Genomic DNA, 23,564 nt, shown 5'->3' with positions numbered 1-23,564 from the left:
TTAATTATATATTTTTTATTGATCTTAATTAAAATTTCTATAAAAATTAAAAAATGCGAACACGCAAGAGCAATAATACTAGTATTTTTGCTGATAATTATTATAACAATAATGTATTTTGTTATTATAAAAAAATAACAGAAATACACTTCTTACTATTTCCAATATAAAAGAAATAAGAAAAAGGAAAGTTATTTAACTTCATAAGGTTTGATAAACTTTTATGAACTATAATAATGAAAAGTATATAGTTTAAGGTATAATTAATGATTATTTAATTTAATAAAAATTTATAATTAATTGTAAAATTGTATAAATTTTAATTTTAATAATTATGAATGTAATTTTATTTTATTTAAAAAATAAAATTATTCATAAATATTATTTAATTATAATTGATAATTTATTAATTCTACACAAAAAAATAAAAAATAATTAAATAATAAAATAAATATATTTTAATATTATTAAAAATTAAAATATAATTTAATTAGCAAAAAATAAAACATTATTTATTTTTTAATAAACATAATATTGTTTATATTAAAAATACAATGTTTTAATTTTTTATTAATTTCTTTTATGTTTAATTGTATTTTGATTTTTAATAATATTAAAATATAATTATTTTATTCTTTAATTATTTTAGAATTTTTTTATGTTTTAAATAATTATCAATTATATATATATATATATTTGTAAATAATTTTATCTTTTAAATAAAATCAAATTGCACTAATAATTATTAAAATTATAATTATCTAATATTATAATTAACAATAAATTTTTGCAAAATTTTAATTATATCTTAAATCTTTGATTAACATTCTTCTAATAATTAAAGTCGGGAACGATGCCATAATTCCCATGATTATTTATTCAAATATATGTCTGTTAGAGTGCCTCTTGATATTTCTTCGCTCCTCAAACCTCCATCACACATTTCTCTCTCTCTCTCTCTCTCTCTCTCTCTCTCTCTCTCTCTCTCTCTTTGGTTTCTTTCTTTCTGCGTACGGTCACTCACTATTCAATTTTCAATCATCCAACGCTCACGCGCACAGATCTCACATTTAACCTTTACAATGTTTCGTTTTCTTGTTTTCTCTGATCAGTCCATGGGTTCCGATTCTCTCATCAAAATTCATTTTCCAAACCGCATTCATGCTCTAACCGTGCTCGCTTCGCTTTCCTCGCTGCTTCGTGGATTCCACTTTCATGGAACGAGTTTTCGGTGTTTCTCTTCCGCCTTACATCGGGGAAGAGTATTTTTCTTCTGAATCCGTTTGGTTTCTAAGAAACCGCGCGAAAAGCACAGGTAAAAGTAAAACCGAAGAACTGAAAATAAACGATGATCTTAATTGCACCGTCCCCTAACGGTTAACATATTTCTTCTCTTTTAGATCACTTTTAGCGAAAGGAGAATTGTTTTTCTTTGTTTTTTAGCATCATCGCGGTATCACAGGGTGCTTTTCCTGTCGTGCACTTACCGGTGTATTTTTATGTTATATATAGGTTAGAGATGTTATTTAATCTCCGAAGCAATGGTCACATTCGGTGGAGACGTGCGTTTGGATCTCAGGTAACTAAGAGCCTACATGTACGGTGTATGATAGTTTAGTTGTTTTTAATAAATAGATATGTTATTATTCTTTCCTTTTTTTCTTTTTGCAACTTTTTGTACAGTTTTATATAATTCAGTATACTTTGTTGGTTCGTTGCTTTGGTTATATCAATCAAACTTAGAGTTCCATTGTTTGAGCATTAAAACAAATGACATTGCACAACAAATATAATTAGCACTATCTCTCTTAATGCTTTATGTTTTAATATATACAACTTTTCAATTCTTTTAAAAGTAAACTTTACCCCGTCGAATTGCTTAATTTTTTGTTTGACGGTTGCTTTTTCTCTCCGTTTTTATTCACTCACTAGGAGTATCGTGTTGAGGAATACTTCCTTGGGTTTCAACGGTGGTACTGCACTGTATAGTTATACCTTTAGTTTTTTTATTTCACGGTAAAAAGTATAATACTCCTCTCGTTTGTGAGTTGGTCGATGTTGCTTCTTATAGCAGTGCTTGAAGAAAAAAGTGCGATTAGCTATCCTAGCAGTCACACGTCTAGGCCAATTCTCATCAAGTTGATGGAAAATAACATGGTGGAAATTTGTAATGGAACAAACAACTATGGAATTCAATTAATGTGTAAGGTTTTCTTTAGGATGCTTTTCGCTAGTCACATGTAGTACCGTGTGTTTGTAATTGACTTTCTTATTCTATCCCTATTTTTGTGCTTATTTTTTCTGGCAACATTTGGGATGTAGAGTAATGAGTTTGCAGACGTACGTGAGTGGTTTTATTTCCACATCTTCTTTGTTAACTTTTTCCTTCTCAAATCATATTTTATGTAACACAATTCTTCATGGTGTGCCATTACGTAATATTATTATTTTTATTCCCATTTTCAATTTTAAAGTGTTTTTTGTTGCTTTTACTTTGTAAAATTAAATCTTAACTAGTTTGATATACCATCGTTTTAGAATATTTGAACTTTTATGAAGGTAAATAAGTTAGAATCTAATGTGGAATAAGTCCATTCGCAAAGCTTAACCATATGTTTGAAAACAAGATAGAATTAAGCAACATTGTATGAATTTTCATAACTTCCTTGACCTAATTTGAGACAACGCGCACATGCTTGGCATCTCTTGTAATGGTTAATTTTGGTTTATCCTTTAATTCACTTTAAACTTTTTTGATGGTAAGGGTGTATGTTGACTTTTTCATTCAGCACAATACATACTGGTGATGTAGGACATTATGAATAAACTAGAAGCCAATGTTTTAAGAGAAGTCTTTGGAGAGCATATTAAACAGTTTATTATTGTTCTGCTTGATTCATTACAATCTACATCTGTCTAAAATAACCATAACAGAATTGCTTGTTGTTCTATAAAATATTACAATATTGGGTTTGTTACTATCTCAACCTCAAGCTAGCTCGTAGAGACAGGATTGTCCCTCCACTTTTATACACTATTTTGACCACATTACTAATCAATGTTGGTCTTTCAACAGAATAAAATGGTAGCCTTGATGAACTACCATGGATGCCTTTTCCGAGCTACAAAGTTTTTATTGATGTTATAAGACAAATAAGTTTGTAGAGATTGTCTATCTTTTCACTCTTGTTCCTTTTGGTTTTAAAATGTTTCGAGATTATTTCAAAACAGAAAAACTAAAATAATTTGTTTGACAAGTCTTATTTTTCCCTACTTTTCAAACTAGAGATTCTTGTTTGTCGATGACAAATATATTAACTTGAGGAACTCAATGACACAACTACTTCACAACATGAAACACGAAAACTGCCTATATCTCAACCACTTTGTTGTTGATGATGCCAACTTTTTGAGCTTTGACTGGTCAATTGAGGAGTCAAACAAGGAGATTGCTATGGATGGTGGTGAGAATAGAGAAAATAGGGTTTCAGATTAATCTGTCTTGTGTATAAACCACACATAGGATAATCTATTTATAATAGAGAGGTACAACTAAAAGGAGTATCTGAAAATAAATAGAGTAAATAGAAGATATTGTTTGATATTGTGATTAACAGTATGTAACAATATTTTAATAATATCAAATAATATCTAACAGATGGCAAAGACTTTGTTGTATTGAAGGAGCTTGCCATTGAGTTGAAGATTGATGATGCTGTTTTGGCTAAGCTAGGTGTCATGGCCACACTTCAAGGCCATGACCAATATGTAGGCTGACATCATGTATGTAGCACGATTGAACATGGACACATGCACTTCAATACGTGTTGTCTCCAAAATGTAGGACACGGGAACATGAATCTATATATTAGATAATTATTAATTATTTAATTTAACGACCAATATTTATAGATGTGTCAAATATAATAATCTAAACATATTGTCACCTAATAGGAAAATGAATCTAATCCATCTATCTAATATCCAAAAAGTGAAAATAGTGATCATATAAAATTTGCTCCTTATTTTTATAATCATAATAGAAGTTTATGCAATAAGTTTCTAGAAAATCATTGTATTTGTTTTTGTTAAAATTGTGTTTGAACTATAAAATTATGTTAGAGACAAAAGAATGTCTTTTAAATTAGAAACTTCACCAATATGTGCCGTACGAGTGTCGAGTTAGTGTCCTATACGTGTTGGACATGTTGTCACATCGTTCACCTTTAGCCTCGCATGCCTAATGATAGATCATACTTTGTGTTCACCGACACATTAGCTATATTAGAAATTTTTTAAGTTTCCCATCTGTTTCCAATGTCTCAAATTACTAGTTTCTGCCAATGACACAAGTATAGTATATATACCAAGTTCTATCACCCAACTCTTAAAAATCGTTTCATACAATGATTATCATGAGTTCTCAAAAATTCTAGCTACACGTGTAATGTACTACTTCGTGTAACCTACTGGAATCCAAGAAGAAAAGTAGAAATCACGTATCTATAGTTGCATCATATTGACGTCAATTATTGAAAATAGAAGCATAACATATTGTATTTATTTAGAATGCTCTATTGGATGACAATCTTGGTGAAGTTTACATACATGGAACAAAAAAGCAAATTAGGGTGCTAAGGGGGAGTCTTCTACTATGGTTTGTCGGGCTTCACAAGTTCCTATATGGATCCAAATAGTCCCCTCCAATCTAGTTTGGTTGCTTTCTTACTATTGTGCAACAACTGGTATGATTTGTAGAAAAGTCTATCACTCTATCTTCTATGAACATTCACCTCAGGGATGCATTTATCTTATTGTCTGTGTAAATGATAATTTCCTTATAAGCTTTGGTCAGTGTAACATTCACAACCTCAAACAGGACCTCTCGTGCTAGTTCTAGATTAAAGACCTTGGTAAGGTATTTCCTAGGTATCGAAATTGCTCAATCCAAGGATGATTTGGTGACCTATTAGAGGAAATATTTTCTTGACATCTTGCCAGAAACCGATCTACTAAATGCCAAGCAAGTAGAACCTTCGATGGAACCTCATGTTAGATTGTTACCAAGTAGGAGGAGCCCTTATTGAATCTCAGGAATTATATGACCGATTGGAAAATTGAATTATCTCATTGTCATTCATCCATATGTTAGATTGCACCCAACTAGGAGGAACCCTTATTGAATCTCGGAAAATATAAGAGGTTGATTGGAAAGTTGAATGATCTTCAGTCATTCTTCCGCATGTTCCCTCTCTAGTAAGTGTGGTGAGTCTTTATATTCTTGAACTCTCCTTGCCAGAAGCATTGGAAAGTAATAATGGAGATAGTGAACTACACTAAGAGTGCTGTAGGCAATTGTGTTGTTTATAAAGACAAGGGGCATGCTCAGATAGTAGGTTTCTCAGAGATAGTCCGACTGGGCCAATTTTATATCCTATGGTAGACGATCTGCTCCTGCATGTGTCCTGATTGGATTAAAATTGGTATCCTGGTACAGTAAGAAGCAAATTGTTGTAGTGAGATCAAGTTCTGAAAAAATAATACAAGGTCATGATTTTACTAATATGTTAACTCATGTGTATGATACATATTTTGAGAGAGCTCAAGATTGAAGAGACTGCACAAATGACCATATGATGGACAATATAATCATGATAAATAAAATTACATCAAGCTACCAAGATTATCTTGCATCATTCAGTTATATATCGTCACAATTTGCTTTCAATCTGTTAGTTGTTCAAATCTTACATAGTCATCCCTACCACCATTTTAGTTTTCCGGTGGGTTTTTTATACTCTTCTATTATACTTTGTCTTGTATCCTAGACATATTTTATACCCTCCTTATGAGGCTCCAATAAAGAAAATCCCAAGGGAATAATAGAGAAGACTCTTCAATTCGTATGAAGAGGACTACTGTGAAGAAATAATGTTTAACTGTAAAAGGGATATGTAATACTATGATATGTGACTAGTCAAAATGTATATATGTTCTATTTATAACCTAGTTCTTGATTAAAATACTTTTCATGTTTTTGAGTTGATATGAATAGTGAATGATTAGCATTCGGACTGTGTGCTTTGTGTTTATACTTTTCTGTCTCTTAGACATCCTTGTTAATGTCTTCTTTATTGAAAGTTTGCATCTTATTTGTGTGAATTGTTTTTGTTGATTAAAATTTGTTATTTGTATTCGGAAACATGTTTAGAATTGTCATATAAATAATACTTATTTGTTATATTTATATACAATTGCCAAGATTTCTAAATTTAGTATCAAGTTAACAACTTGTATACTTTCTGATTTATTCTTTCTAGAATTGAAAGAGGAACTTCAAAGCCCTTGCCTTACTTTTACTCTACAATGTTTGATTTTGAACTATTGCTGGTGGGTGGAATAAAGGTCACCACGTATTCAACTTAAAATCATTCATTCTTTTTGATAGAAAAAATATATTTTGGTACTAAATTATTTATTTTGAATTGAGTTACATGAACTTAATTAGATTCTTTTATTTTTACTGTTATATATGTTCAAGCTCAATATATTTAGTTATAAAGTCTTTTCAAAAGAAGTCAAGAAGGGCAAACAAATTAATGGCTCTCTAAAGCACTGCCACTGTTTGATGAAGATTCATGAATTGTATTGAAGATGTTCCCTCGTGTAAGAGCCCTTTGGGCTTGAAGCATGGTCAGTGTGCATTCTCACTACATTGTGCTAAAAAACATCTATTTTAGAAGAATGGAAGCGGCAAAGGATCAAACTGTATACCATTTGGTCATATACAGGTTTTGATATCATGTCTGCACTCTGTAGTGATTTACAATCACAATAATGTCATGTGGTATCTGTGGAGGTCTGATTTTCATGATATCATACCCACGGAATTTTGATTGTTTATTGGTAGTGCTCTTTCCAATATTAATATTTTTTGCCATTACCCGTTAAAAATAATTACTTAGTTAACACAATAGTGTGTTTTAAGATGTAGATTATAATCATGGTTTGATTCTCAATAGCCATGATTGTAAAAGGTCAGTTCTAAAATGCAAGTTTCTTGCTAAGTTATTTGGTTATTGATTTTTGCCATGTATCTTTGTCACATTCTTAAAGTAATATCATGTCACTGTACTTTAAGAGCTGTCTTTGTTTTCCAATTTTTATATATCTGATTTTCTAGAAATTTAGTGATCTCGACTCCTACTCACCTTTGTAAAATTTACCTTAATATAGACTACTTGTTTCCTTTTCAGTTTAAATAAAAACGGTAATGATTCATGTCTCTTGACCTTCTAATGAGCTACATTAGTTCAGTTGTTTTTTCTTTGGAATTGATGCTAAGTCGAGGAGAAAAAGTGATAGGATGGTATTAATCATTCATTTATAAACTTTTAAGTGGAATTTGGATTAAGGGTGAGTGTATACATGGATTCCTTTCAATTGTTGTAGTTATTTCTTTTCTTGCATGGGCATTTAAAGTCATTTCACAGTTTGTATTTGTTCTGTTGGAATTAATATAGACTTGATTGCAATGATTTTATCTGATGTATTACTGACAGCATGGTTGCTTTAATATCTTTCACTCATTTAAAGGTCAGTGATAAATTTTAACACATAAAAACTGGTAAAAGGAATTTCACATCTGTGTGCTTTGAAGAATTTCTTCCTTAATTTGAGTCTTTGTTTCTCAAAAGGTGCTTCATTGCTTCTGGCATACATACTAGAGTTTTTTTTTTTTTTTTTTTCTTGATAATAAAATATTTAAAACTAATTAGTTTGGGGTCTATATGCCAGAACATTTATATAAACACATCATACTTAAAATCTGAGTCCATTTTTCTTGATAGCAATCGAGAAACACATGTCCTGTAAATGGATCAATGCAATTGCAATCTGCTGCAACAGTCAAAATGAATTTGATATCAATGCTTTTGCATCATGATTATTGGTCTACTAGTTAAAATGGTAGAAAGATCATACCCCAATTTTGCAGTTTTTGAAGGAGCCTCATAGTGGTGCTGTGGCTGGCTAAGCTGGAGATTCACGGGCACATGCAAATCCTCTCCTATGCCTAGACCATTTGTGAGAACATAATCTCTGTTTGTTTCGCTATCATCTTTTGTTCCATGGACCTGAGTTTAGTAAAACTCTTTTTAAAGTTCAGGATAAATATTAAACAAGGCTGTCCTCATCTAGAAAGTTAGAAAGTTGATCAGTCAGCTTGAGAAGATTATTTTAGTTTGATCTGCCATTCAAACCAATACCTTCTTTTTCAATTCCATGTTTTCTTGACAAATTAGGTTTACCTTCTTATACAGTTCCACATTTTCTTGGCGTATGAGGTTTCCCTGCAGAAGTAAAAGGAATATTCTAAGTAACAAAGTACTTAGATCATTAACTTCTCTGTTTAAAGACTGACCTTTCTATTTAGTTCTTGTATTTCATCTATTAAAAGTTGATCCTGCATATGCCAATATTATGTCAACTATTACATCTTTATATTCAAAATTGAGCTCGCATTAATGATAGAGAATACAAACCTTTTTCATACGGACACCACGAAGGCTAATTTCTAATTGGTTCTCCAAATTTTGTAATTCTTTGACTGTCAAACCTGACAGCTCTTCCCCCATGATTTTCCTGTCACATCAAACTAGAAGTAAAATTGTATGTATTGAAAATATGGAACTTTAATTGATATTTCACTGTAAAGATTAGACTGAAAATATAATCTTGAAAGTATCTTTTGTGTATTTTAAATTATTTGACCAGCCTTAAGAGATACTCATGTTTATTCTTCTATAATTGTAAGACAATTTATCTCATGATAATAATACTGGTAACTAGTTGAGAAACAGACACTCTGTGCCTTATGTATGATAAGCATGGGTTTATGTATATTCTAGAGCATGATTCATAAATTTTTTCTTTATAACTATAATGATTTTGGAATATTTATAGAATTAGCTACAGGATAAAATACCATATCTATTTAAGAAAGTATATTATGTGTTAAATAAAGCTGGTTGATGAAAAGTATCAATTATTTTTTAAAATTATATATAAGTTTAATAATACCTACTCATGGAGAAGTAGATCAAATGTTTAATAAAACCTACTCAGAGTAAGTAGATTCCGACTCTACTACTCTTTCTAATAATAGAAGGGTGATCAAATGCATGTGCTTCAATCTCTTGTGTTTGTGTGAAGCTGGGGAGATGGGTACCGTGCCAGTATATTTTAATTTTTGGAATAATGACAGATGAGGAACTTAATAGCTGAGGAAGAGAGACAACGTAGACAATGGGATCAGAACAAAGTAATGAGGTAGCAGTTGAAAGATAAAAAGTTCCAAGGGAATGAGTACACCAAACTTCTGTTTGTCTTCTCAAGGTTGTTAGTTGAGAGGTAAACATGCAAAATTTTTACCCATCTAGCAATGTTTTTTCTTTTTTTTTCAAGTAGCAAAGGTTTACAAAGATTACATGATTTATTGTTCCAGAATCTAAATCTGGCCGTTAGAATCCAAAAAGGATGAGAAAAAACGAAGAAGGGTATCCTCAAATCCAAAAGGAGTATGTCGCACAGGCTTACACGGTTGAGGCAATGGATGCTGGAGACAGTGGTGGGAGCGTCTTCACTGGTGCAGAACAGTGGCGGGAGCGTCTTCACTGGTGCAGAACAGTGGCGAGGATAAATTTGCGGAGGTTAGGCACATGCATGAGAACAGTAAACCATGTCATTCTTGTAAATCTTTACTACAGTGTCCTATCCGGGAACAAAAAGAAGGAACAGTGCTAGAATGGTAAAAATTTCTAAATATGCCTAATACACATATAAGACTCATGCTAGAGCCTTGTTGGTATTCGTTGAATATAGAATGTGGGTCATTGAGATAATTTTTCTAGACCATTGAAGCTACTAAACCTTAACAACTATCTTACTCTTTAGCATTATTGTTATTATTTGAATGTGGAATGCCATGTATGACTCTATGTTGCTAAGCATTTACGTTCATCTTTATGAAGGTATGTACATGTCTATGTTATACCTGAATCAATTAGGTTTCGCTCCATTCCAACCACCTTCTATCAGTGTTATTAGCAGCTTTCAGTTGATATCTGTTGCTCTCTACCTCTAGTGAGATGCCTGATTTTTTCCAGTTGACTTTTGAATATTTCTGGGTGGTTCTAGTTAAGTGAGTTTGTTGGTAAGAAGTGGAGCATTTAGTTAAGTTCCAGCTCAAAGGAGATTGTCAGAATTCTAGTGTAGATTTACTAACATTTATTTAGCACATAATTCAACACTGTTTTCAAAGTTTGAACTTTGAAGGATATACAGTATCTTCCTTGAACGACAGAATATTAGTCTACTATACTTATGACTGTATTAATAAGTGTTACTTAGCTATTTAGTTCCTCCTTAACAGATTTAAACCCTAGACCCTAAAGTCTGTTTCAACAAAAACAAATGTAAAAAATCAACACACAGAACAAATATAGCAAGTCAACACACTAACATAATGCTTTTCATGACTTCTCTTTATTTTCCATAAATTATGTAATTCAATGAGGAAAATACTTGGGATACTGCCGCCGAATTGACTTCATATCCTCTGATTTGTTCTGAACATCACTGTCCCATTACAATTTATGAAGTTGTAACACCATTTTGATAGAATTAGTAAAATACAATATTTAACCCAGAACAACGATACACTAACAGCCCTGATATCAAAGTCTTGTAAGAGGGCATTGTCCATTCACAAACTACTATTAACCAAATTATTGCACGCACTACTATATATGATCATAATGCATAAATTTCTGAAATGATTATTGAATAATGGTAATATGCCATTAAATGTAACTACGTCAAACCATTTAATTCTATTGGTATTTCTGAAATGAAATTAAAATGTATGGTATTATTATTATTAATTAAATCTTACCAATTTAACTTCTTTTATTTGTCTTGATGAATTATGTATTTGTTTCTTTTATATATGACTAAACAAAGCATTATTTTTGTGGATTGATTGAATACCCACATTCATGAAAACAAAAATTAATTGGATTTAATGAATTTTTTAAAATGTATCTCAGATAGATCAGAATTTTTAAATAAATTAATAGATCACAATTAAACAATAAAATATTATTGTTGTACAATCTGAATTAAAATTAATCCTCAGTCCATTTCGCTAACCCTATTTTATATACCCCTATTGCTATTTACACAAACTGATATGGATGTCTCTCTTTGTTCATATATATGAATGTTCATATATATGAATAGAAGAAATTGTTCAAATACACAAGCATTTTTTTTGTCAGTGATTAGTGAGGTATTAGTTACAGCATAAATACTGCAGAGTAATTATATCCTGACACAGCTTCTTGATCACATATCTAATTAACAGGTATGCAATAACTCTAGTTGACACTACCATGTTAAATACGCTAATAATGTAGACTCTGTTTTTCTTAATGTGGATTTTTCTTTTAAACTCGACTGTAGTATAAGCATATGTTCTGATAAGGGGTGTACCGGTGGCTTTCTTGCAAATTGTGTAATTGTTGCCTTAACATTGCTGCCTCCCTTTGCCAAAACTAAAAATTGAAAGAAATAAGTAAAGGTCTGATCAGATATCATAGGGAGAGGAATCACCAGATATATATGCACTTATCAGATATATATGCTTTCATAATTATTTAAATTAAATGTTACAAAAGTTTTTTTATAAATATATATTATGACCCGAATAACATGAAACCACCGTACTAACAGGTGGTAGTAACCTGTTGATAGTTTAAACTTGGCACTTTGTTTTCCTTTGTTTACAAAAGGAATTGCGTTAGCTATCAAGTTCAGTTGATTAGAAACCAGCACCAAAACATATTTTTCCATACTGCAATTATTTCTGTATGAGTATTGTATTGTATATGATACAATCAAACAAATATCAAAGAATAAGAGATCTCCGAATATCATGACTTCTGAAATTTGAATTTTTGTGCTTGGAAGATTTCTCATTTTTAGGTGGAAGGATTTTTTCCTTTAGCTATTAGTTGTATTTGCCAATACTATAGCTCCTCCTTAAATGTGGTTCTAATCTTGTGCAGGATAGGGTGTCTTGTGGAGGACGGAAACATTATAAGTATAAGAAGATTGAATTTATCATGGGGTTTTAAAATAGTTACTTTAGGGAGTTTGTAGGTCAAGATATGGAGAGTTTTGTGGAATTTTATGATTTGATTCAACTTGCTTTGTGGTTTTTGAAATGGAGAGAAAGAGAAAGTGAGAAAATTTGGAGTGAGTTTTCGAGACAAATTTATAGTCATTACAATTTGATTAAAAATTAGTAGTGCATAGGTTTTTATAACTGGATTAGAGTAGTTGTTCTGATTAACTATGTCCCTGTTTATAGTTTACTTTATGTAGCAGGAAACAGTTGCGAAGCTATGCTGTCAGAGAGAGAGAGAGAGAGAGAGAGAGAGAGAGAGAGAGAGAGAGAGAGAGAGAGAGAGAGAGAGAGAGAGAGAGAGAGAGAGAGCTGAATGATGTTCAAAGTCAAGGTGGGTGAGCAAGTGAAACCTTGTTGTCATGACATGAAGAACTCTAAAATGGACTGTAGTCAAGGCCTTGGTTAAACTATCAACATATTTCTATGGGGTATGGTTGAGTATGAGCCTCTGTTAAGTACTTTTTTTGAATATAAAACTATGCCCAACTCTAAATGCCAAGAGTGTTGATAAATTTTTTCTATCTTTAACCATGTCATTGTAGATAAGTCTTTTCTTGATAAACCATACATTGTTAGATTTTGTAGGATTACCTAATCGTATGCTCTTAACAGATGGAACATCTATTTAGAAAATAATTAATTGTTTATAGTAACAAAATTTTATATTAAATCATGTAGGTTTGGTAGGAAGTTAATGTTATAGGTTGCATCAACATCGTGTGGCGTATGTCAAGTGAGTCACAATTGAAAAATTTAATTCCCAATTAGGCAATTGTTAAGGAGAAAATTGTTGTAGGTTTGTATCAATTGTCTTGTAGTGTAATGGATTAAGTCACAATTGAATTTGATGTTTGGGCCGTTACATTCTTTAAAAGAAAAAAGTTGCAATGTGATTATGAGCTATAGTTTTTGGTAGAGCGGTAAACTTCCATTGGTATCAAAGCTAAGGTTATTAGGTTCAATTTCCAATGAGACAGCGGTTGAGAAACATGTCGCAGGTTACATCAATAGTCTTGTGACATAAGTTAGGTAGACCAAGTTACAATTGAGTATATAGGTTCGATTCCCAATGAGTCAATTGTTGAGAGAGGGTGAGTTACATCAATAATCTTGTGATGTAAGTTAGGTGGGTCAAGTTACCATCAAATATTTCAATCTGTAGCAAGACAATCTTTAACCTCAGCTTAGGTGGGTTAACTCAGAATTGAATTGTGATGCTTGAGTTACTATGTTCTTAAGAAAAAGATGCATTGTGATTATAGTTTTTGTTGAAGTGGTAAGGTCACAAGTTCACAAGAAGTTTGATTCTTAATAGGTCAATTGGTGAGAGAGATTGATATATGTTGCATCAATTATTTTTGTGATGCAAGTTAGGCGGATCAAGTTACAACTAAGGATTTTGATTCCTAGCAGGACAATGTTAAGTAGAAAAAACTTTAAAAATGAGCGTGATGTGTGGTTTGTAAGGAGAATGAAATGATCCAGTCAATATAAGTGATGGACACCTTCACCATTGTCGTGGTTGAGGTGATTGAGCAATGTGTCTTATTGAGAGAATATCAAGTTAAAATGCAATTAATCTTAAAAGAAGCTTTTATTTATTATATTAAATTGACTGTTATGATTGTTGAAATAAAAGAGAAAGAGACATAGGCTGAATTCCTAATATGTATTGAACACATAAATAGGAAAATACAGAAAGATGGACCAAAGCCCATTACATCTGACAGCTATATTAACAGAAATATAAATATGATAAACTGAATGAGCAACGTATAAGAATGATATTTTAAATTTCAGTTAAATGTCAGAAGCTTTAGGTTTAGTTAACATCAAGATTATAGATTATTGTAATTGGGATTTAGCTTTAGGTTTGGTTCTCCCTTATCTTATACTTTGCTACCTCTGCCTAAATAGCTCAACCCAATTCTCTAATCAATCTATTTATTTTGCAATTGTGGAGGGAATCAAACCTAATCGTTCTCTTGTAAAGTGATTCAATTCGGTTGTGTCTCATTCCCATCCCTTGTGTGTGGAGTTTCATCCGAGAAGAAAGGCAGAAGTCGAAGTCATTAAATTATTCATCTCTTTCAGAGTGCTTAACTGGAATCGTTCGTTAGTTGTTAGTTGTGTTATGCTTTAGCCAATATGGATGTTTTAAGAGAAAAGTGGTAAAATATTTCACATTTTTGGTTTATAATCATGTCAACCAAGAATTGAGACGTCCTACTATGTATGTTCTTGCTTTTATTTTTAGCATACATACTGGGTACTGGATTCTCAAGGAAGGTGTTCATAGAGTTTAGAATAATTTGTTGCATTCTACCCTTCAAAGAGTTTGTAATGGTATACTGAATCCCGAACTTGAAAAGGGTGGAAGTGCTCCAAATCAATTTGCTAATTTGAATTGTTGCTCCAAAATAATGAAGTTTTTTTTTTCTTTGAACTTGAGAATTGTGGTGTCTTAATTCATCAATACTCTGGAAAGAAAAATGAAGAAACGAGCAACTTAAAGATGCAAAAGGTACATTACAAATGATATTTTCAGTCATTTTTTCTCAAATTCAGGCATTTCTAATGCCCTGTGCAATTGCATAATAATCTCCCAAGTGATTCACGTGTGTATTCTAAGTGACCAGGCATAATTTTAGATATTTATAAATACCTTAATTTCGGAGGCCGAACTCCCAAGTTGACAATTTTCTTCTTTTGATTTGTTGTATCGGTCAATTACTGATTTCATGCTGGAAAAAGTCATTCAAAATAAAAATGCGTCAGACATGTGCTGTGTTGACTGTAACATTCAAGTAAAGAAATTAGGACTTCACTGCGCAGATTCAAATAAGTAATATTTGTGCCTCAATAATATCTTATGAATTAGTGAACTGGTTGACATGTCTTAGGAATGAGATTTTGGGGTAGATGCTTTGGTTGATGTAGAAGTTATGTAGTCGATATGAATGTGTAACTTCAAAATTACCTCTCCTCTCATTTCGGCCGAAGAATGGGAATAAACTGTCTTAAACCTCTAAGCGAAATTCATGACTTCAGCTACTCTGGAACGCTATTTATGAATGTAATACACATGTCTTACTCATGGAATTGTGACATTTTTTCCTTAAAGTTCTGCAAGATTCAATCAGTATCTTAGAATGACAAAGTTCAAAATTCAATACCCCTGCCTGAGTGGTAGCTTCAAAGTTAATTCTTCTAAGTACTTGGTCAAGTAACAAAAAAGGAATTACATAGTTTTAAAAGGACAAACTATATATAATTTGATGTTTACAAAGTTTAACACCAATTTTGACTTGGTGATAAATTGGAAGGGAGGATGGGGAGAAGTTGAGTTCAATTCTCCCTACCTACGAAGATAATGTTATAAACTAACAATTGCTGATTAAAAAAAATCTATTATTGGTTAGAAATAATAGAAAATTACAAATTTTAGCGTTTTGAAGAGATGTTGATTGTACTTGCAATCTACCAACTTTTGCACTTTTCAATCAATTTCAGCTAATAATAGAAAGTTTTAAATGTGGTTTTTCAAGACCTAATGTACTTTTGCATGTTAAACTTGTTAAAGGAAATACAGAAGCATAGTATATTAAGGGAAATACGAGAGTAAAAAAATCCAATTAAAAATATATTATCAATATAGAACAAAATTTATTTTATTTATAATTTTTCTTCCTAAATGAATGAATCAATATTAACAATTTTTAACTCATTGTTAAGTTCTTGGAAGGTCACTGTGATATATTTTGTCGTGAATATGTAATGTTTTTTGAAGAGATGTAGATTGTACCATAAGCCACTTTATATTCTACTAAATAAAGTGTTAATTTTGAATTTATGTGTTTAGTTTTTTCATTTACATATTGCGTTGGGTTCTAATTATATATTTTAAAAATATTAAGTCTATATTTTCTTATTTTAGCCAAGTGGAAGTCAAAAGAGAATCTTACTTTTGCCACCTTTGGAAGGGGAAAACAAGTGAAAAAGAGAGAAAAAAAATGGTTTACATGTCCAATGAGCGACTTTAGTAAAGTTGAGTTCCACTTCGTTTACTGTTGCATCAGACAAAAAATTGAACAATAGTTTAGCAACGTAACCATTTTTCGTTTTAAATATTGGAATTGTAGAATGGAAGTCTTCGGTTGGAAAAATTAATTTCAAACTTTTGTTAATATTTTAGGTTTTTTTCTTTGTTTTTTAAATTTGAAAATTTTATTACTTTGATGTATTAAGTGGTTGTAAGCAATTGTTTGTGTATTTGATTTGATTCTATCATATCTCTATTTGATTTTGGTGAAGTTTGATTTTACATTTTGAGTGAATTTTTTTACGTAAAAAATGTCTCTTTTGTGATTGTGCATTACACATTACACCAAAAAAAAGTTCTTGACATGTTAAACTCATTTGGAGGGTTGAAGATGTATATGTACATATTATATTTCTTGAGCCTAATATTCTAGTTATTATCATATTGCTATTAAACCATTCATTAATACTTAATTTCAGGTTTAAAATGTGTATGTATCAGAGTGAGAAGGAGTGTATTGAAAGTTACACATCAATTAATGGATTAACATCTTATCTTACAAATCAATTTTATAAAATTAAATTAAATTTAAAATCCACTTATTAACCAAAGATAATGATCTCCAAAAAGCTGACTCTATAAATAAAAGATCAAGTATATGAAAAGTTCAAAGAAGTTAATGCATTTGGTCGAGAGACAATAAAAAAAGAAGTTGAAATATGTTTGTGCTAATAATAATGGAGAATATCGAGGACTACTTTATGTTTATACAACCAACTAATTATTGAGGTAGAGAAAACTACACTCAAGAAATATAGTATATTTGTTATTACATTGTTATATTGGTTATCACTTCCAGATAGTTGTAAGAGAGATGTATTGGGTTAAACTCTCAATATGTGTCTACAAAGCTTAAACTTGTAAAGTCTATTCTCTTCAACTTTAAGCCAAGTAGAGAGTATTTTGTTATATATAGAGAAAGTATTAATTTTGCACCATTTGGAAAGAAAAAGAGAGTAAAACAAGTTTACATATCACCAGTCAACTTCAGTAACTCTAATTTTGCATCATGATCATAAACATTTAGGACAAAGATAAGTGGTGATTATATTATTTTCAAGTATCACAAATCAACTAGCTAATTAATTTGTTTGACCACAAATATGTTTAGTAAATGAATTTATCTCACCAACATATTATGTTCTTTAACCCATATCTTATTTATATTATCTTTAAAATATATTATGTTTTTTCACCAACATACTGTGTTTGAATAAGAATATTTCACTCTTCAAGAAATTAAAATATATTAAATTTAAATTTAAATCACTTTAATTTGAATCATTTAAATTTCTTATTTCAATAAGATAATTCTAATTTATTAAATTTTGATTTCCTTGTCTGAATATAAAATATTAATTAATATAAAAAAATTACCAAATACAAAATTACTATTTCAACTTTGCAGATATTAAGAAGAAAAAAAACAATACAAACTCCAAATGAGAAAATTTAGTTGACATCCATCACAATTTAGGTAAATATCAACTTAAACATGGTTGATGCTGACAAATAAAAATTCTAACTGGTGTGGAATGAAAAATATATCGCACATCATAAGTTTAACAATGATAATCGAAAATGACCAACTTAGCCTAATCAATAACATCTAGACTGAAACCAAACTCGAATAAAGTCAAATTGAAAAAATAAAAAAATAAAAGGAAGATATATGAATTTTAAAAAAGAGAGTGCGACAAATTTCAAGTGCGACAAATTTCAAATTCTTAGTTTTTTTTTTCCAAAATAAATTTAGAATTTATATAATTTTGAGGTATCAAATTGTTAAAAAAAATCATTATTTTTATAAATTTTTAGAATTTTAATTTCTTTTAAAATTTTCTATTAAAAAGACATGTCATAAATTATTCAAATTTGTTTATTAAAATTAATAACCTTTTAAAAAATCATCATTTAAATTTTGTTTTAATAAAAATATAAAAATATTTAATTATTTCCTTACTTTTCATTTTTTTTAATTTTAATAAAAATAATAGGAGCTCAATATCATTGAAACACGAAACTATAATTGCTTCAAAATATATTTTTTATAAAATAAAATATATAAAATCATATCAACTTATTTTTTCCACTATTTTATATTTATTATTTAACTTTATGTGGTACAAAAAATTAATTCAAAAAGTTAGGTTAACAACTTTTAAGAGAAAATTAACTTTCACAGGTTACTATTGTATTTAAAACAATTAAAATTGAATCTCCACTTAACCATTCAATGTTGTAAGAACCTATATATAAGTTAAACAGATGCCATTCAAAATGTAAACACTTCAATTCCAGTATATAGTTAGAGTGGAAAATACATTTGATAAAAAAAAAAGTGCATTTTCTTTTATTCATAGTATATCCTGTACAAGTAAACAATATTGTACAATAGCTCATCACACTATATCAAGATAAAACTATATATATCTTTCAACTAGTTATCTTACAATTATATTACCAATGAAAATATAAATGTATTTAATATTTTGAAAATTCAAAATACATTCAGTATTTGTTATATAAAAGAAAGAAAAAGGATCAATGCAAAGCAGTTATACTATAATTATAAATTATTCACAGATTCACAACCATACAATGACACGAATTTCATCATAGTAGGTCTCAAACACAGTGAACATTTTTATTTCCTTAAAGAAATATGATTTTAATGTGTTACTTACACTTAAGAACATTTTTTTGTAGAACTCTAAAGGAGGTATACCAATTGAGTGGTCAACTGAAAGTAAGTTAAAAACTCAATGAATTTTATCACAGACAAAAAACAATGTGAGCTCTTAAATTTTAATTGTCATTATGAGACTACAAAAAATAGTCATGAATTTTACCATATTCTATAAGTGTGTTCAGTTTCAAGTATTTACTTTCCAACAGAGAGAATGATGAGTGATTCACACGTTACTTTCAGCAGCAGATTTGCGCATGAATGTGATCAATGATTTGAAGGATGGGTGGGAGATATCATCTTCGCTTTGGGGATGGGATGTGTGGGTGAGTGTTTTTTTATGAAATTACTCTACACATTATGTATAATTTCACGTTCAAAAACCTCACTTTTTGGTTTGCTTTTCATTGTGGGCCATGGATGTGGGTCGAAGGAGGGAAGGGTGGTTGGTTTTCGCGTGAGAGGGGGGATTCGGGGTTGGTTCTCTGGAATTGCATGGATTTGTGTGGTGAGGGGGTATTGGTTCTGGTGGTGGAACCAATTCTATGGCTTGGGTCTTCATCAGGAAACTGGTTCTCTCGAAGTAGGTGGACAGACATTGTTTAGAGAATCGGTTCTAGTTCCCATGGAACTAATTCCCATGCTCCATATCCATAAGTTTTGAGAGCCTTTTGTTACGTGTTGATTTTTTTTTTTAATTTCATTTCAACTAGTACCATTTAATTTTGTATTAATTTAACCACTCAAAGACAAAATTGTTGTTTACCATTTTTATCTATTAAACTTCTTTTTTATACCAAAGACACTTTATTTTTAATTAATTACATGTATTAATTTTTAATTTAAAAATTAATCATCAACATCTTTTTTTAATTTAATTTTAACTCATCAAATCTTTATTTAATATTATTTTTAACCATAAAGACAAATGTGTAATATTTAATTTTTATCTATTTTCTTTTCTATGTATCACCTCTCAATCCCTCAAAATAAGTAACATCAAGTTTCTCACTAAATCCTCCTAAATATATATATATTTTTTATTTTTCCCCAAATTCATCCTATATCAACTTCTAGATTTATCGTGTCAGATCGATTCATTTTTTTTTTCTAATTCTTTTATGGAGTGATTTAAATAAACAAATCGTTACCTTACATTAAATTGGGTTATCCCAATTATTAAAAAATAAAGTTTGTTAAATTTTTGTATAGAAACTTATTTAATTAAAATCTGAAGATCAAAACAAAAGGTTTCATGTTTTAAAATGTCAAATTATTTATAAAATGTAAATACTTTTCTATTTATGTTATTATTATATTGATTTTATAATATATTAAGGTCATATATCATGTATACCATTATAAATTAAGCATTTTTACAGGAAAAGGAATTAGGTTTATAAACTTTTTTAAAGAATAAATTTATAACTTATCTAAATACTTTATTGTAAAGTCATAATTTATATTTAATTTAGATCTTTTTCATCTTGGCCTATTTAAAAATAGGATTAAATATGTTTTTGGTCATCTAACTTTCAGTGAAATTTGAAATTAATCCCTCCTTAAAACTCTGAATCAATTTAGTCCCTCATCTTTCGAAATACGTGAATTTAGTTCTTTTAACCAAATTCAATCATGAAATCTCAAACATGGTTGATAATAGTATTTGACTTAACATTAAAGTAAAAATGTGTCAAACAGTATAAACAACTCAAATTCAATCATGAAATGCATATGAAACATCAAATAAATTTAACAAAATTTGGTTAAAATGACTAAATCCACACATTTGTAAAGATGAAGGACAAAACTAGTTCAAAGTTTCAAAAATGGACTATTTTCAAATTTCAACAAAAGTTAAGGTACAAAAAATATATTTAATCCTTAAAAAAACACTATACTTAAGTAAAAATTTAATATATATATATATATATATATATAGAGAGAGAGAGAGAGAGAGAGAGAGAGAGAGTAAAACAGTGATTAATATATAAAATTGGACTTTTAAACATAAAAGATTATGTAAAGAAAAACTAATATAAGTAAAAGAACATAGAGTCTTGTAAATTTTAATATTTTTCCTTTTACTTTTTTTTAATCCTTTCCATAAAAACATATTTTTAGGTATATTTCCACATAAAAAAAATATAAAATATAAAATTGAAAATAGAAAAATAATATATTTAATGGGCGAGACAATATAAAATGAGGTTAAGATCTTTGATATAATAAAAGTTGCCAGTACCCAACCCAATTTAATCTGTCCAGAGGGGGAAAAAGACAACTAAAGGTATATATAATAAATAATATAATAGAACAAGAAAAAAAAATAGAAAGTATATATAATATAGTGTATAAAGTGAAAAATCTTCTCATTTTCCGCTGGTAAAAAAAGAGATTATACTCAGGTGTTCCACTTGGATGTCTTATCAGGAAATGGAAGCTAACCTGTACTAATAAGTGTGTTTTTCTCCAATTTAAATCAATATATAAAATGGAGAAATTATTAGATAAGACACTATCATCATTTATTTATGATCTAACTACCTTTTATATGACATATACATAAATTTTTTATTTTATAAAAACTAATGATACTATGTTTACATATTATACCGAGATTAACCTACATTATGTGATTCAAGTTCATCAAATAATTTCTCCATGGAAAGATTGCCTAGGACAAGCTTACGAATGTATAAATACAACATAACTTGGTATAATTAAAAAATGCTTTAGAGATATGACACGAAATTTTCACCAGCTCAAACCTACAACACTAGACGCACAAGCTCATTCAACTTCCAACCCAATACAATCCAAGTGGTCTCTTTATCTCACTGATAAACATCTCAAGTCTTCTTATAGAACACAACTTAGGTTTCCGGTGGGCCCCTTCAGCACTTCAGAACTGTGATAAGATTACTCGGCACCGCTATTTTTTTCATCCAACTCAACTATTCTAATTTCCAAACCCACTTCATCTTTGAAGAAAACACCGCTCTGCTTAATTATGCAAGCGCTTTTACTGCTATAATAATATTAATTAGCCATCCCGTCACTTCTATCAATTATAATCTCCAGCAAAAAAACAACAGTATTAAAGCCTATAGAGAACGTAACCCAATAACACGGTCACCGCAGTGGAATCCAAAATAGCACTACCTATATATTGCCGTTATTGTTACTAATTGTATGAGTAAGCACCGGACGTCGTCGTTCTTAAAATTCTAAACCTTCTGTGCTTGAATGAAAGGCAGCTCGTGCCTAACCTAACGAAGTCCTTTCGTTAGTTCTAATTAAATTAACCATTAACTACACCATAACGGGAACGGTTTTTCAAACATTATATGGCTTGTGCTAATATCTTTAGCAACAAAATAATAATATCGTTACGAATAGCTAAAACACAAACGACATTCAACATTTATGCACAAAATTTGACAGTGAATTCGTAGAGCGTCTACAGCAGCATTCAACATCCACAAAACGAAAAAGAAAAATAGATCGATAGAGGAATCGTGTACCTGGAGCTGGCAAAATCGTAAAGTTTTCCGGTGCTGGAGAAAATCATAACTCCGACTTCAGCATCGCACAAGATCGCAAGCTCCTTCGCCTTCTTCAGCAAACCGTTCCTTCGTTTCGAGAACGTCACTTGCCTACTAGTCGAATTATCGATCCTCCTTATCACGATCTTTCCTCTCCCCATACCAAACCCTAACAATCAGATCCTTCGATTCAGAAAAGCACTCGCTGCAAAACAGATCCACAACCGATACTTCAATTAGACGAATAAGAACAACAAAAAATAAAAAGCGAAAATCAAAACCGACGCGGTTGCGAAAGAGAAAATAGACGCTTGGATCCACATGCTGTGGTGAAGAAGGAAGAGCAATTGATTTTCCGAGAAAGACAGAGAGAATCTTAAAGAGAGAAAAGGAAGAAAAAACAAAAAAAAAAAACTGTGCAGAAGAGAGAAAAGAGTGTGATTACTGAGGAAGGCGTAGGTTATAACAGACAAAGCGCTGAATGCGCATCAGCAGCACGAGCTTGGTAGCTATATAAGGAAAGTGAGAAAACCGCTTTTGGGTGGTGCAGTGAAACCGCTTATGTGGCCAGAAAAACCACTAGTGGTTTTCCCTGAAGCTGCACGTGGCCCAATCAGATTCTCGTGTTTTATATGTTCCTCGAAAGGTGTGCCAGCCACCGTTGCTACGCTGACGCGTGGTGCTACGAATACGCATGCCGTAGATCGTACAGTAGTTGCTTTTTTGAGAATGGCGCTTCTTTCAAATAATCGCTAGGAGTGCGTTGTGCACCGCTAAAGCGCAATCGTCATTTTTGTAAGTTGTCAAATATGCCCTTATTCCGTTGTATATTTTTGTACTATCCACCGCCAAAATGCCTTTTGCGTGGGTATTTATATAGTCTATTATATTAATATACTGCTATGTCTGCTGCGTGAGCGTGGATAATAACACACTGTGCATAACACATAATATTTTTCTTTATTAGTATAATAA

At 30.5% G+C, this 23,564-nt stretch overlaps 1 protein-coding gene and 1 long non-coding RNA gene across 11 annotated transcripts; one reads left to right on the top strand and one right to left on the bottom strand.

The window, feature by feature from the left end:
- Positions 1–925: 925 nt before the first annotated feature.
- LOC114194080 (uncharacterized) lies at positions 926–10,078 on the top strand. 5 transcript variants are annotated; one of them, XR_014984253.1, is made up of 5 exons: positions 926–1,315; positions 1,513–1,579; positions 2,072–8,085; positions 9,266–9,411; positions 9,506–10,078. It is a non-coding gene; the product is annotated as an uncharacterized LOC114194080 (long non-coding RNA). The 5 variants fall into 5 exon arrangements; XR_003606341.2 differs by having other exon boundaries at positions 939–1,315; positions 7,997–8,085; XR_014984251.1 differs by having other exon boundaries at positions 7,997–9,411.
- LOC114194079 (MADS-box transcription factor 23-like) lies at positions 5,270–23,175 on the bottom strand. Of its 6 annotated transcripts, none has more exons than XM_028084124.2 (9): positions 23,035–23,175; positions 22,569–22,794; positions 14,916–14,994; positions 11,554–11,615; positions 8,544–8,643; positions 8,423–8,464; positions 8,310–8,351; positions 7,984–8,135; positions 5,270–5,488 (listed from the first exon to the last, which is right to left on the bottom strand). In XM_028084124.2, exons 2-9 carry the CDS (start codon positions 22,748–22,750, stop codon positions 5,428–5,430), a joined length of 720 nt encoding a protein of 239 aa, XP_027939925.1. In that variant the 5' UTR covers positions 22,751–22,794; positions 23,035–23,175; the 3' UTR covers positions 5,270–5,427. The 6 variants fall into 6 exon arrangements, with proteins under 6 accessions (XP_027939925.1, XP_027939927.1, XP_027939929.1 ...); XM_028084126.2 differs by lacking the exon at positions 5,270–5,488 and adding an exon at positions 7,748–7,896 and having other exon boundaries at positions 8,268–8,351; XM_028084128.2 differs by lacking the exon at positions 5,270–5,488 and adding an exon at positions 7,748–7,896.
- Between the last annotated feature and the right edge of the window lie 389 nt (positions 23,176–23,564).

Source organism: Vigna unguiculata, chromosome 8 (genome assembly GCF_037176805.1).
Source record: "Vigna unguiculata cultivar grain cowpea cultivar isolate G323 ecotype 2 chromosome 8, ASM3717680v1, whole genome shotgun sequence".
NCBI classification, from domain to species: domain Eukaryota; kingdom Viridiplantae; phylum Streptophyta; class Magnoliopsida; order Fabales; family Fabaceae; genus Vigna; species Vigna unguiculata.
The sequence above is the reverse complement of the archived record's forward strand: the minus strand, read 5'-3'. Positions and strand labels throughout refer to the sequence as shown.

Coding starts and splice junctions, on each gene's coding strand:
- LOC114194079 (XM_085665814.1), bottom strand. CDS start 22,750: ATGGGGAGAGGAAAGATCGTGATAAGGAGGATCGATAATTCGACTAGT. Junction 14,995..22,568: donor TACGATTTTGCCAGCTCCAG/GTACACGATTCC, acceptor GACTTTTTCCAG/CATGAAATCAGTAATTGACC. Junction 11,616..14,915: donor GTTCGGCCTCCGAAATTAAG/GTATTTATAAAT, acceptor TTCAATTTTTAG/TTTTGGCAAAGGGAGGCAGC.